Source organism: Tenrec ecaudatus, chromosome 16, assembly GCF_050624435.1.
Source record: "Tenrec ecaudatus isolate mTenEca1 chromosome 16, mTenEca1.hap1, whole genome shotgun sequence".
Classification (NCBI taxonomy): Eukaryota; Metazoa; Chordata; class Mammalia; order Afrosoricida; family Tenrecidae; genus Tenrec; species Tenrec ecaudatus.
The window spans coordinates 77,696,626-77,711,238 of record NC_134545.1 but is presented as its reverse complement, the minus strand read 5'-3'; the positions used below and the strand labels follow the sequence as shown (position 1 = coordinate 77,711,238).

General features: G+C 38.9%; 1 protein-coding gene across 2 annotated transcripts in view; it reads left to right on the top strand.

Moving 5' to 3' along the window:
• Nucleotides 1-14,613, top strand: part of IDE (insulin degrading enzyme) — a 112,595-nt gene that overhangs the window by 71,658 nt on the left and 26,324 nt on the right. For both annotated transcript variants that reach the window (XM_075534648.1, XM_075534649.1), the window contains exons 10-13: nt 183-263; nt 2,393-2,496; nt 11,534-11,636; nt 13,390-13,512. In XM_075534648.1, the coding sequence (XP_075390763.1) occupies nt 183-263; nt 2,393-2,496; nt 11,534-11,636; nt 13,390-13,512 (411 nt within the window). The remainder of the gene's footprint in view (nt 1-182; nt 264-2,392; nt 2,497-11,533; nt 11,637-13,389; nt 13,513-14,613) is intronic.

The following is a 14,613-nucleotide window of genomic DNA, read 5'->3' as shown; positions in this document are numbered from 1 at the left end:
TTAAATTTATGCACTAAGACATTTTTGTTCTCTGCCTTATATATTTCTAAGCCAAGAATAGACATATTTTCAAAATGCGTGATAACTTAAATTTGTAGTAGGAAGTCCACTTTGCAAACCAAATAATAAAAGAAGTCTTTTTATATAACAACTGTCTTAATTGGATTGACTTTGCATTTTAGGACTTGAATGCTGTTGCTTTTAGATTTAAAGATAAGGAAAGACCAAGGGGCTACACCTCGAAGATTGCAGGAATACTGCATGTAAGTTTGTTCTTATTTTATTGTATACAGTGGTATGTAGAGTGTTTATTTCACTTGCCCTACTTAAATTACTTTCAGTACTACATGAATGATAAAAATTCAAGCTGCAGCATAATACCATACTCTGTTGCAAATAGGAAAACTTTGGTGTCAAGGCATGTTTAAAATCTTAATTTTCATCATTCTAAAAATCATCTTAAAAAAACAACAGGCATTTTACTGATTGGCTTTTAAAATCTTTCAGTTCTATAATGTGTTTGGTGCTTACTGTGATAGCTGTAGGTCATTGGTTCCCAAACTTATGGAAATATTATTATCCAGTGTTTCCCTAGCCATTAAAATTTTTTATACCGTAGCCCATAATACAGGATAAAGTCTAGGTAACTGATTTTGCCTTCCCTTGGATCATCTGGTTTGCCCACTTTGGGAAACATTGCCATAAACCTTCCACTTGTCTCTATCCTTACCACCTCTGACCAAGTTACCATTGTTTCTGCCTACACTACCATAATAGATTCTCGTTAAGATGCCTGTTTTCCTTATTGTCCCCTCTACAGTTTTGGTGAAGTTTTTGTTTGTTTCTAGTTTTGTTGTTCTTTTGAAAACCAAAATCAAATTGTTCCCCTCCAATGCTTGAGAATTCCTAATGCTATCCCATCAGCCTTGGAATTGTACCCTTGCCTGCCAGCTGATCTGGCTGCAGCTTGTCTCTTAAACTGCAGTGCCACTCCCCAAGCCACCTTTCCTTCACTTCTTCTACTCCAGCTATGAACCAAACCAAACCAAACTCAGCTCACTGCCGTTGAGTCAATTCCAACTCAAAGCTACCTTACAGGACAGGTTAGAACTGCCCCTGTTGGTTTCTGAGATTTTAACCCACCTGGACTCTTGACTTCAGCTATACTGTTCTTTTATCTATCTTCAAGCTTGGAGTTTCTTCCTCCCTCATAGAGCCTATGCATATGCTGTTGTCTCTACCTTGAACACTCTTCTTCTTGATATTTGCATGGCCAGGTTCTTTGTACCATTTAGGTCTACATTCAAATGTCTCATTCTTAGGTTTCTCTGAAATAATTCCATGCCTTTCTCTCTCTCCCTCTCTCTCTCTCTTTGCTCCCACCTTCCCCTTTTCCCTTCTTTTGTTCCTAGCAGCTATCACTAACTAAACTTACAGCATTTATGTGCTATCTGCCTCCTTCCCAATGAGAATACAAACTTGGAGACAAGGGCCTTCCTCTGCCTCATCCACCATTGTTGCCACAGGAGCAAGGAGAGTGCTTTGCACAGAGTGGGTGTCTGTTAAATATTTGTTGAATAAATTGATCACTTTGTTCTTACATATATATTGGAAGTTGCTTTTACTAAAAATTTTATTCTTCATTAGCTATAAATCAGAATTATTTTTACCCACAACAGTTGGCCAAATGCTTTTGATTTTCTTTGTAGAAATTTAAGAGGAGATTGTGTTAATAAAATGTATATTCTTAAGGGTTTGTGAGGGAGTGGGGAGCGGGGAGGGAGGGGGAAAATGAGCAGATATTAAGGTCTCAAGTAGAAAACAAATGTTCTGAGAATGATGGTGGCAACAAATGTACAAATGTGCTTGACACAATGGTTGGATGGATGGGTGGATGGATGGATGGTGATAAGAATTGTACGAGCCCTCAATAAAATGATTTTAAAAAAAGAAACTGACCATATCAATAATTGCACATCATGTAACTTGGGCTGTGTTAATCTTTTCCAATAAATATACCAAATTCAGCAGGGCAAAAAAATATGTATATTCTTTATATTAAAAATTCCTTGGATGTCAGCATTCCGTCATCACATTTTCCTCAGCAAGAAGTACTCGGTTTTTAGCCAGCTCTGAAATATGAATTTTTTATATCCTTTATAATATAGATTTACTTGGATTAACTCAAAAGTCTTCTATAACATAAAGCTGTGGATAGGAAGGACTAAAGATTCAAGGCTAATAACATGGAGATCTCCGGTGGAATAAAATGTAGTTAAAAGAAAGAGGAGAAATAAAGTATACATTGAATGTGCTAGCGATCCATTTTCTTTAATAAATGTTAAACTCTGTAGCAGCTTTGAAAATTTTATTTATTTTTCCTTTTAAACAGTATTATCCCTTGGAAGAAGTACTTACAGCTGAATATTTGCTGGAAGAATTTAGACCTGATTTAATAGAGATGGTTCTTGATAAGCTCAGACCAGAAAATGTTCGGTGAGTTACTCTAAAGATATTATTGTTACTAAAGATAAGGACTCAAGTAGAAAGCAAATGTTTTGAGAATGATGATGGCAACAAATGTACAAATGTGCTTGACACACAGTGGATGGATGGATGGATTGTGATAAAAATTGTGATAAATATTGGTACATATGCAATAGTCAAGAATGATTAGAATCTGAAATTTTGTAATTTTGAGTAAAGTGCTATTTAATTTTGTGTCAAGAAATATCCAAAAATAGAGTGATATTTTAATGAATTATCAAGTTATTCGTACCTGACCAGACTTTTAAAAATCGATATCCACCCTTTTTCACTCATTCTTCCCACTATGGGTTATTCTGAAGTACTATTTCTAGTATGAGTAAAATGTAATGATAAACTATATGATCCTGACTTCATATAAGCTTAAGTGACCAAGGTATCAGGTATCAACTCATCTATTGTAAGTAGTGAAGACATCCCCCTGGTAGTTTTCTTAAGTGAATTCGGTATTATAATCTAAGAATCCTAACTGACCTGTGTTTAACCAGCAGACCGAAAGTTGGACCTCTTAACAGTAACATGTATTCTCGCTAGAGGACGAACCTCCTTAAGGAGCCTTGTGCTATTTCTGCCTTTAAATTAAATTTTATCTATATCCTCTACAGTGAAAGGTAGAAGAAATATATTTGAAGATCATGTTTTTTAACTTAATATTTTTGACCTGCATGTATCTCCAAAATTCTGGGAACTCCATGTATCTCTAAAATTCGGAGAACTTTGCAATTGAATTAACTATGCTATAGGAAGCATCAATTTTCCGTACAACAGTTGAGACACATTGTCATTGATTACGATTCCCACAGTATAACATCAATTATCCCACTTGCCCCTTGAGTTTCCAGGGGCAAGTGGGGCTGGGCAGCCGGCCGGTCGCTCGCCAGGCCGCTCCCTCGCCAGCCCGCCGCCGCCGCCGCCTCAGTGCGGCCAGGGGGCGGCGCCCTCCACTGTTTCTTGACATAATTTTTAGTCCATATTTATTGCCTAGAAGGCCTTTCTCAAAGCTGTGAATGCAATAGGGATCAATGAGCCTGGTCATTCTTCCTTTAATAGGAAATGCTCTTCCAGCTTTAGGTAGTTTATTTAAGTACTTTTGTAAACTAACTGAAGAGAAATTTGAAAAGTTAAATAGTTATGTAACCTAATATTTTTAATTATTCATGCCTGAGGTGGTCTAGTTGCGGATAGAGATACAATTTACATAATATAGCTTAAAGTGATAAATGCTGAGATATATGAATATATATATATAAATCCTAAAGAGCCTATATTTTTCCCCACTCATCAAAAAATTCTGGAATTAATAAGTGAATTCAGCACAATCACATATTATAAGATCAATATACATAAATTGCATTTATAAATACTAACAGTGGAAAAACTCAAAAGAAATATAATTTTAAAAAACTGAAGAATGAATTTAACAGTAGATAAGCAAGACTTCCACATAGAAAACTACAAGCTGGCAAAGAAAGCTGATGGTGCCTGGTCGGCGCTCTCAGAGGCTGGAAGGTGGACAGCGGCCATCTAGCTCAAGCAACAAAGCCCACATGGAAGAAGCACACCAGCCTGTGCGATCACAAGGGGTTGAAGGGATCAGGTATCAGGCATCATCAGAACCAAAAAATCTTACCATAGTGAATGAGGGGGTGGAGTGCGGAGTGAAGACCCAAAGTCCATTTGTAGGCCACTGGAGATCTCCTTACAGAGGGGTTTTGGGGAGGAGATGAGCCAGACAGGGTGAGATGTAGCAACGATGAAAAATACAATTTTCTTCTAGTTCCTAAATGCTTTCTGATCCCAGTTCTACCTTGCAAGTCTGAATAGGCTAGAGGATATACACTGGCACAGATAGGAACTAGAAACACAGGGAATCCAGGGTAGAGAGAGGGTGGGTTGGAAAAAGGGAACCAATTACAAGGATCTACATGTGACCTCCTCCCTGGGGGGCGGACAACAGAAAAGTGGGTGAAGGGAGATGTCGGACAGGGCAAGATATGACAAAATAATAATTTATAAATTGTCAAGGGTTCGCAAGGGAGAGGGGAGCGGGGAGGGAGGGGAAAAAATAATGACCTGATGCCATGGGCTTAAATGGAGAGCAAATTTTTGAGAATGATGAGGACAATGAATGTACAAATGTGCTTTACACAATTGATGTATGTATGGATTGTGATAAGAGTTGTATGAACCCCTAATAAAATGATTTTTTAAAAAAACTATAAGCTACTACCTAAAGAAATTTTACAAGAAAGAAAATATATAGATATACTGTGCTCATAGTTTATAAGATTCAAAATTATTAAGATGTCATTTTTCTCCAATGTGATTTACACTCTAGTGATTGCCTCTCCTTCCCATTCTTCCTTTATAGAAATTGTTGATTCTATAATGCATATAATTATATAGGTACTAGTCAGAACTCTTAGGAAGAGGGAGGGCTGGAAGATTTTCGATACAAAGGCTTAAAATTTACTATAAAGCTTCAGTAATTAAGACACTGTAATGTTGGCATAAGGATAGATAATGGAACTGAATAGAGTCAAGAAATAGGCTCACATATATGTGGTCTTTCTTTTTTTTAAATAGAAGCTCAATATAATTAAACGAAGACAAAACATTTTTAAACTGTCCTGTCCCAACAGCTATATATCCATATGTAAAAATAGATTTATTTGTTGGTTTTTCATCATGTATTACACACAATTTTAAAAAGTTCAAAAGCTAAAACTATAAAGCTTCTGTGCAAACTATAGGAAAATATCTTCAAACCCTTGAGACAAAGAGCAACACAGAAACAACCCCTTAAGTAAAAACACTGCAATATTAGACTTCAAGATTTAAAATAATCTGCTTATTAGATAATATATATTTATTTAAATGATTAAAATACACAGAATAAAATTGCCACTATATACATGAAGTCATTTTAGCCAAGAAAATGTTAATGTTTTCTTAAATGTAGCTATTTATTCTGAAAAATAACCTTATTCCTATTGAATTTTACTATGTACTTCTTAAGAGGTATATAATACACAGTTTCATTGTAAGGATAAAGAGGTTTAAACTCAGTAGTAGAACACATTAGACAGGCTTGAAGGTTTTATCACCTGCTATTCTTAAGGATAGTTTATTTATTCAACCAGTAGCTATTGAATAACTATTATAAAACTTGTTTGTTCAAGTCCTGCCAAGGGATATGTAAATCGTTAACTTTCTATAATGTTAAGAATGCTGACTATTGTGTAATTTCCTAGGATTGTGCCCAACTGTAAAAAAATGGTGGTAATTTTTTATCTTTCTGTTTGATGCAACATGATTTAGTAAAGTTGTGAAGAGTGTTATTCAAATACAAGGTAATGCTATTTAAGATTATATCATATAATAAGGAGCTGCTTTTCTGGCAAGATGATTCACGACTTAGGTTATGTTCATTTAATTCTTGCTGCATACGAGCCAGTGATTTAACCCAACCAACAGTTTGTAGGAGTGATTTTGCAAGAACATACATTTTACTTTGTTTAAATTGCATGTTTCTAAATTTAATACCTCTTGCAATTATAGTTAAGTACCTCGTATTCTTGTTACGCTCACCTTGAAACAAAAAGACCTTTTCCTCTATAGGATTGGTCTCTGTGGCTGTTACAATTATAACTTAAGCAGCAGATCAGAGATAAAGAGAGGAGAACAGCCTCCAACAGTAGTGTCAGCTGCTAGGCCAGATAGCAATTGACTGAGGATGAAATGATTGCTTTCATACCCAGTGAGACAAGTTTAACATAGCAATTAGGTAGGGAAATAAAAGGGGACATTCTTCTGAGTGAATAAAATGAATATTAGAGGGCATTTAACTTCTCTCATATTGGGTAGGGGGTGGGGGACAGGGAGGTGTATCCCTAGCAAATAAATTACCACTTCAGCTTAAATTCTTCTAAGGATGGAGAACTCATGAAATAATCGAGATAACCAGTTCTAGTTGCTAGAAATTTCTTGAATATTAAGAGTTGACCTACCTGCTTAAAGGTGCTTATCTGTTCTGACTCCATCATCATCTCCAAATATCCCTTGGTTATATCATTTGATGCTCATTTTACTATATTAAACTTTCAAATATAGCTGCCTTATGCCTTGCTTATTAAATCATATCTAAAGAAATTAATTGGGTAGTCATTGATGATCCATGCAGTACCTAATAACAGCTGTGTGCTCATCTAGATGCTTGACGGTTTGACAATTGACACAGCACTGTGTCAGTAGTCAGTGTCTAAATCACTGATAAAAGATTCTTTAGACTCTAGTCCGCCTCCTTTTTGAAAGCAGAGCACTTGCTCCTTTCCCATCTCCTGCCCCCTCTCCTGTCTCCAACAGTTTAAAGGTTAGGAACCATGATCCTGGCTACCATTACTGGACTTTTTTTTTTTAAGATCGTTGTCTTGGGAGCTCTTACAGCTCTTAAAACAATCCATACATCCATTTTATCAAGCATATTTGTATATCTGTTGCCATCATTATTTTATAAACATTACTGAACATTTTGATACAAGTTTCAAGTGTCGAGAAGTAACCGCTAGAGCGGAAGCTGACCAGAGTGTACGATTCGTATGGACTTTTGAATTTCTGGAGCCCTGGAGACGAGAGGAAGCCCTGCTTTAAAGCCTAAACCAAAAATATCGCTGAAGTCTTCTTAAAACTAGTTTAGCTCACCTAGTGCTGTGGATTGGATTATAGCCCCCAAAATATATGTCAACTTTTACTGACTTGACGATACTTTTACGTATTCTGTGATCATCTTCCATTTTGTGATCTGCTAGAATGTTCCTATGTGTTATAAAATAGAGTTAAAAATTGAGATAGAGGGACTAGCTACCACAAAAAAGGGTCCGAATCAGAGCTAAACTCATCCCTCACTCCGATGATGCTAAGATACGTGGAGCGCTCCAGAGAACACTGAGTCCACAGATGAAAACGGAGACCTTCCTACTGAACCATGAGCCAACAGGGAGAGACACCTTCCCTTGGAGCAGGGTCCCTGAGTCCGGACTTCCAGCTTCTGTCCTGGAAGGCTGCAGAGTCAGAGTCACCTGATGGCAGTGAGTGAGCCTCCGAAACTCTGACAGAACTCATTTCTGGTTGTTAAAGCCACCCATTTGTGGCATTTCTGTGATGGACACTAGATAAGGCGAGTGAAAATGGTTTGCCTTGGACATTTTACTCTTTGAGGAAGTACCCATATGGGGTCAAGTTGACAAAAGCAACTTGAAAGCTACGAACCTACTAAGAAGGCCGTGAGCCATTCAGAAAAGGAGGGTGTGAACAATTCTAAGAATGGCCTCCCTGTCCCGGAATTGTGCATGCAGAAGCTTGGATTCATCATATGCTGCTGAATGTATTCTCAACAACAACATGAATAAAACTCAAAGAAAAATAATTCTACATAGACTAAGTAAAAACCTAAACCAAACTCTCTGCCCTCGTGTCGATTCTGACACCTAACAGCCCTGTAGGACAGAGCAGAGCTGCTGCTTTGGTTTCCGTCACTGACTCTTGATGGGAGCAGCCGTCACATCATTCCCTCTCTGAACAACTGGGGTTTGAACCTCCAACTTTGTGATCAGCAGCCCAATGCCCAACCTACAACACGAAGAGGGGAAAGATAGAAACCCTCTACAAATATTTATAGCATTTCCTACCAGCCTCAGTGTCCCCAGAACGTTAAGTGTTTCTGCCACTATTTTAAGTTTAATGTTTGAGTCTCATCGATAGTTTTTGTTTTGGGGTTTGTTTGGGTTTTTTTGGTACCTTCTTCTGTATATATATTCCAAAAAAATCTAATTTGATGTCTTGATATTGTAAAATTCTCTGACTGGGATGATATAGAACATCTAGTTTGAATGCCCATTTTAAAAGTAATGATACTGAAGCCTAGAGAGGTTAATTGACTTGCCTAATTTAGATCTTAACTGTGACTTTGGCCAGATCTCAAAGTGAGTCAGAGTCTGGACCAGATCTAAGTTCTTGATTGCCTGGTCCACACCCTTCCCATTAGCTCTGTTTGAATTCATTACAATCACCTATGTGTAGCCTCTCTTCTTTCTTAGGATGTAGTCCCCCTTTTCATCCCTCTAGGATCATTTGCAGAAATTTCATGATTCATTCTCTGGGCACAAGATTGCCTTTTTAATGTCTAGTCAGGGGACCTGTTCTTTCCGAATGGGCCCCGTCCAGCTTCGACAGCTGTTGCTTTCTTGTAAGCATTTCAGCGCGGCTGGCTTCGTCAGCACTCCACGTGCTTCCAGACTGCTGGTTCCCTGTCTTCACAGTGCTGAAGGTCATTTTCTCTCGTATTTCTGGTCATCGTGTTATCACCATACCAGAAGCCATCTTGTTGTGGACAGAATTAAATACAGAAGAGCATTGCTTCCTGGTGTTTGAGGGAAAACTCATCAAAACAATTTTTGGACATAGTTAGATAGCCAGCAGATGGTCTAGCATGCTGCCGCGTGTGCCAGTTTTTCTAGCTGCATGCAGCAAAGTAGGCTGCAGCTGTCTACACTTCCTGAGTACTGAGACTTGGCCCCTTCTCCTTTCCTTCTAATTCCAGCGCGCTCCTTAAATCCGCTCTGCTTCTCCACTGTGCTTCAGAGATTTTCAGAAAGGCCTGACACATGTGTGCTCTGTACCGCTCTTCCTCTTCCCCGCCGACATGCATTTGTTTTAAACACACCCTAGCGTGTGCTTCATCTTTGCATTCCTTTGGTACACCATCTCTTCCTCGGCAAAGACATTTTTGTTGTTGTGATATTTGACATGTGCCTGCTTTAATGAATTGGCTTCATCCACTCCTTATTTATTGCGTTGTGGTAACATTTAAAACATTACCCATGTACTTTACTTTGGTCTGTAAGTATCTGAATCCTTGAGGATTGTACTTGCCAAATCACCCTTCCTCTCCCTTTGAACCTGAACCTTACTGGGTAGCTTTCTCCAGGGTGCTGCTTTCTGTCACAGGGCTGTTCTCCAGAGCACCTTGCTCGACAGCTGCCTGCCCTTCTTTACTCTTCCTCTCAGAGCTGAGTGTGAACTGTACTGTCGTCCAAGGCAACAGAAGCTCCTCCCAAACTAGACATTGCTTGGAAAAGAAGATAGAAATAGTCCTCTCTCTACTGGCTTCCATTTCTTTCATATTTTTCAGAGATTTTCTTGATTCTCATTCATTTTCTGAAAATCCAACAGGAGTGGAATAAATTCCTAGATCTGAATATTAGTAGGCTCTGTCATGTCTAGAGCATTCTGGACATTATGTGTTAAGATAAATTATTTTAAATAAAAACATGTAGAATATACAAAGATGGCCAACGAGTATTGCTTCTAGGGTTTCAGTTTCTATGCATGTGCATGAGTTTATTCCAAACAAACTGGCTTTAAGCATGTCTCCTCTCTGATCAGTGGAGGGCCTCAGACAAGCTCTCCGTAAGGCACTTACTTGTCATATTCTCCCCGGGGTACCTCCCACACATACATTTTTGTCAAGATCATCGAGCTCAGCAAGATCAAAGCTAATGAAGATGATTTTATGGCACAGATTGTAACGAGAACAGGTCTGGATCACTATGATCAACAAAATCCCATTAAAACAGTGATTTCTGAGGGGACCTGCGAGGCCACCTAAATTTATTTAGTTATTTTATAAATCATTTTGTTGGGGTCTCATACGCTCTTTTCAAAATACATACATCCCTCCATTGTGTCAAACACTTTTGTACATTTGTTGTCATCATTTTCAAAACATTTTCTTTCTACTTGAGCCCTTGGTATCAGCTCCTCCATTTTTCCCCTCCCTCCTGCACCTTCCCTCCCTCATCAGCCTTTGATCTTTTTTTTTTTTTTCATGTCTTACACTGACTGATGTCTCCCTTCAGCCACTTTTCTGTTGTTCATCCCACAGGGAGAGGATTATATGTAGTTCATTGTGATTGATTTTCCCTTTCTCCCCCACCTTCTTCTTACCTTCCTGGTATCCCTACTCTCATTGATCCTAGGGGTTTATCTGTCCTGGATTCCCTGTGTTGGGAGCTCTTTTTTGGAGGGGGGTGGTGGGTGGGGCTCTTATCTGTACCTGTGTACATGCTCTGGTCTAGCCGGATTTGTAAGGTAGAACTGGGATCATGATAGTGGGGGGGAGAAAGCATTAAAGAACTAGAGGAAAGTTGTCTGTTTCATCGGTGTTATAACCAGTTAAATTTAAAGCAGAGATGTCAGTCAGCTCAGAAGGTTATGGCAACTGATTTGTGGGATTTGGAGGAGTCGTCGTGTTATATTATCTCAAAGGACATAGGATGACGACAGGTTTATTATGAAGGCGTTGTAAGGAAATTGAAAGACACATTGGGAAGGAAAAGGCCAGGAAGGGTGGACTGAGGAACCTTCCCCATCACAACAGTGCACCTGCTCCTTCTTCAAGGCAGCAAGGACTGTGCCTTGAGATTCTCAGTGGGTCCTCATCACATCCACCCTGTAGTCCTTTTAAACTTCTGTGCAGAAAACTCAAAGAGCATTTAAAAAGAGCTTAATTTAAGGTCCCTGAGAATGTCCAAAGTGGTGTTTAGTTGTAGTATAAATCAAAGAGTGCAGAATTCTTCAAGGAAGGCCTAGGATAGTGGAAACACTACCTTTGGAAGTGTGTAAACTTAGGTGGAGGATATGTTGAAAGACTATAGCTTTACGTTGTGATATTTTTAATTGTTGGGGTACGGGGTGGGGGGTCCCCAACACTTGAATCGGTTCTCAGGAATGACTTTGCGTTCCTGTGTTCAGAAACTTTTCCATATACACTGCCTGTTTGGGTAAGCATCGCAAGATCTGCTGAGGCTGATTCATGCGTGGATATGATTTGCATTTCTGTAGGTCAGATACTATAAATTTCTATGTGCAACATGAGTTTACAAGGTTTTTTGTTTTTTTCTGTTTTGTTTTTTTCATCTGTCTCTAGGGTTGCCATTGTTTCCAAATCTTTTGAAGGAAAAACCGATCGCACAGAGGAGTGGTACGGCACCCAGTATAAGCAAGAAGCCATATCAGATGAAGTCATTAAGGTAAGGCAAACCCGTCTGAATAAGGACATGACCTGGATCCACCTATGAGCTCTGAAGACCCAGCATGTGCACAGCGATGACTCAGGATATCTATCCCTCCTGAGAGGAGTGAGCAGGAGATGGAAAGCTGGAGCACAGGTTATAGTGCATGGCGAAATGGCCCTCTGGCTAATGGCCTTTAGGGATTTCAGACTGAGTACTTTACTCATAGGAATAGACTCGAAAGCCTTGCTCTGTCTAGATTCTAGTTAAACTCCAATTATCTCTTAAAAGCACCTGTGCAGTGGCAGTAGAGATGAAAAGAAGATATAGTGTAAGAAAAATCACCACTGGTGCTTCAGGGCTCTCTTGTACCAGGTGTGAGAATGTGTGAGAACAGCTTTCTCTTAAGCTGTTAGGAGAGCTGACCATCTATGGATTATTGCTGGTCTGAAGTATCTTTAAAACGAGAGAAAACAAAACGAGAGAGTATCTCTCTTCCCCAAATTCTAGTCATGGTAAACCTGCCCTGAATGAGAATTTTTAAAAACGAATATATTTGGGAGCGCATCAGTGAAATTTTTTGCAAAGTGTTTCCCATTTTATATTATTTAGCTACTTGGACAACTAAGCTTCTACTTGTAATACAGCTGACACTCTCTCCATCCCAGTGCCAAGAGACAAATGTAGGGGCAAAAATAGAACTGCAGTTAGCAAGGTTGTGCTACATCAGCTGGAGACCCAATTACTGAACTCGGAATTATTGGCAGTTGGTCGTGTGTGTGTGTGTGTGTGTGTGTGTGTGTGTGTGTCTGTGTGTCTGTGTGTCTGTGTGTGTTTCCTCCCCCCAAAACCCAATGGAAAGTCTTATAAATTAGGATTCAACAATCAATGTCCTACATAGCTGTTGGAGATTTTTAAAAAACTTATGGAAAAGATCCAGCTGACAGGTTGTGTGAACTCTGCCCACAATTCAGTGGTAAGATTCAGCTTCTGCCCTTAGCATTGCACTTGAATGAATGGTTCCCTTAAAGTTGACGTAAGCACCTGGGGAAAGTTGTGGCTCCCGCCCTAAGAAAAGCACTGAAGCAAACGAAGACTCCTTTAGTCTGATGTTCAGGCCATACAGGTGAGTAACTTAGTGTAGCTGCAAGTTTGCTTCTTATACAAATGACATTGTTGAGCAGACATAAGAATATACTGTTACACACATAATTCTCTATTCTTGAAAGAGCTAAAACATGTTCTTCATGTGAACTTCAACCTCTCTGTGTTCTGTAGTCCCAAATTGTTCATTAATATGGGAAGGACAAGTTAACTGATACTTCGTTAGTGCCAGAAGGACCAAATCAAGCTTCATGAAATCCATCAATAGATTTAGTAATGGCCTCATTATCTATGAAGGAATGCTATCTGACGTTTATCCTCTTAGTTTTCTCCTTGAAGCGTAACAAGTTGCCTTTCTATGTTCTTTTGGTTTGGGGCAGTTTTATGGCACTTCTCCTGCCAGCGGTCCCGTTATCTCGAGAAGAAGTGCAATCATCACCACTGTCGATGATAGAGCATCTTCTGCCTTGCACTCATTGTGTTTCGCCCCTCAGTGCTCTCCAACTTCCCTGCCCTGTCCCTCAAATTCACTCCTATGGAGTCATACAATTTAATTGGGGCAAAAATATACACAACAAAACATTCTCCAATTCAATAACTATTATGTGTTGTTTAAAATTCTTAAATCAGACTCTAATTGTTTGTGTATGTTTTGTTATTTATCCAGAAATGGCAAAATGCTGACCTGAATGGGAACCTTAAACTTCCAACAAAGAATGAATTTATTCCTACAAATTTTGAGATTTTATCATTAGAAAAAGAAGCCACGCCATATCCTGCTCTTATTAAGGTAATGCACTCGAATTATTCATTTTAAATTTGGGGTTACAGACCTAGTACGTGAAGGAACGAGGGAGGCAGTAACTTCTACTTGGTAGAATGTCCATTTGGGGGCTGGTATCCTAAGAGGTAACCGAGAAGGGTTGCAGAAAGAACCACAGGGGATATTAGAAGACTAGAAATGTTAATGCAGACAAACAAAGCTACTTACCAACGTAGAATCTAGTGAGTTTTTTCTTTGGAGAAAAAAATCTGAACTATAACTACAAGTCTATCCAAAGAACTCTTTTCCTGATCTACTGAAGACTCATAAGAAGATAAGAGTCATGCTGTGCCTTAAAAGTTAGACTTCAGAAAGAATTCATCAAGTGCGGAAGAGTACATGTCAAGGGAAACTGTTGAATTTCCTGCTCTCTGGCATATTTTTTGATAGTTCCAACATAGATTCAAATGAGCACCCAACACCATTTTCAGTCTACTCTTCATGGTTTATTTGCTCACTATTGTTGTGTTGTTTTCTTTTAATCATTTTATTTGAAACTCATACAAATATTATAAAAATCCACAATTGAATTAGAGCAAGCATAATGTTGATGTGCTCTTGCTGTGTAACAAATTCTTCCAAAATTTGCTACCTATGACTACAAACATTGATTATCTCACACCAGTTTTGAAAATCAGGAATCTAGCAGTGGTATAGTGTGTTTAGTTCTGGCTCAACATCTCTCATGAAATTTTAGTCATCAGAAGGCTCAACTAGAGTTGGAAGATTCTCTTCAAAGATCGATGACATGGTTGTTGGCAGGTCTGTTATTCACCACCTAGAGTTGTTTGACATGACTGCTGGCAACAAAATAAGAAATCCAGAAGAGAAAGCAAGTGACCAAGAGAGAAGATATAGTGTCACCTCAGAAATGTCAGACTGTCACTTCTGTCGGCTTCTGTGGGCAAACAGACCAACCTTGGTCATGTATGAGAAGTGGCTAGCAAGGGATGTGAATCTTAAAAGGTCTGGGTTCTACGAGTGCCACCTTTCTTCCAGTCCCTAGGAAGACGGACAGGGGAGTTGTTAGCAGCTTCTTTGAGCTGTCATTTTCCCCATTGTTCCCAC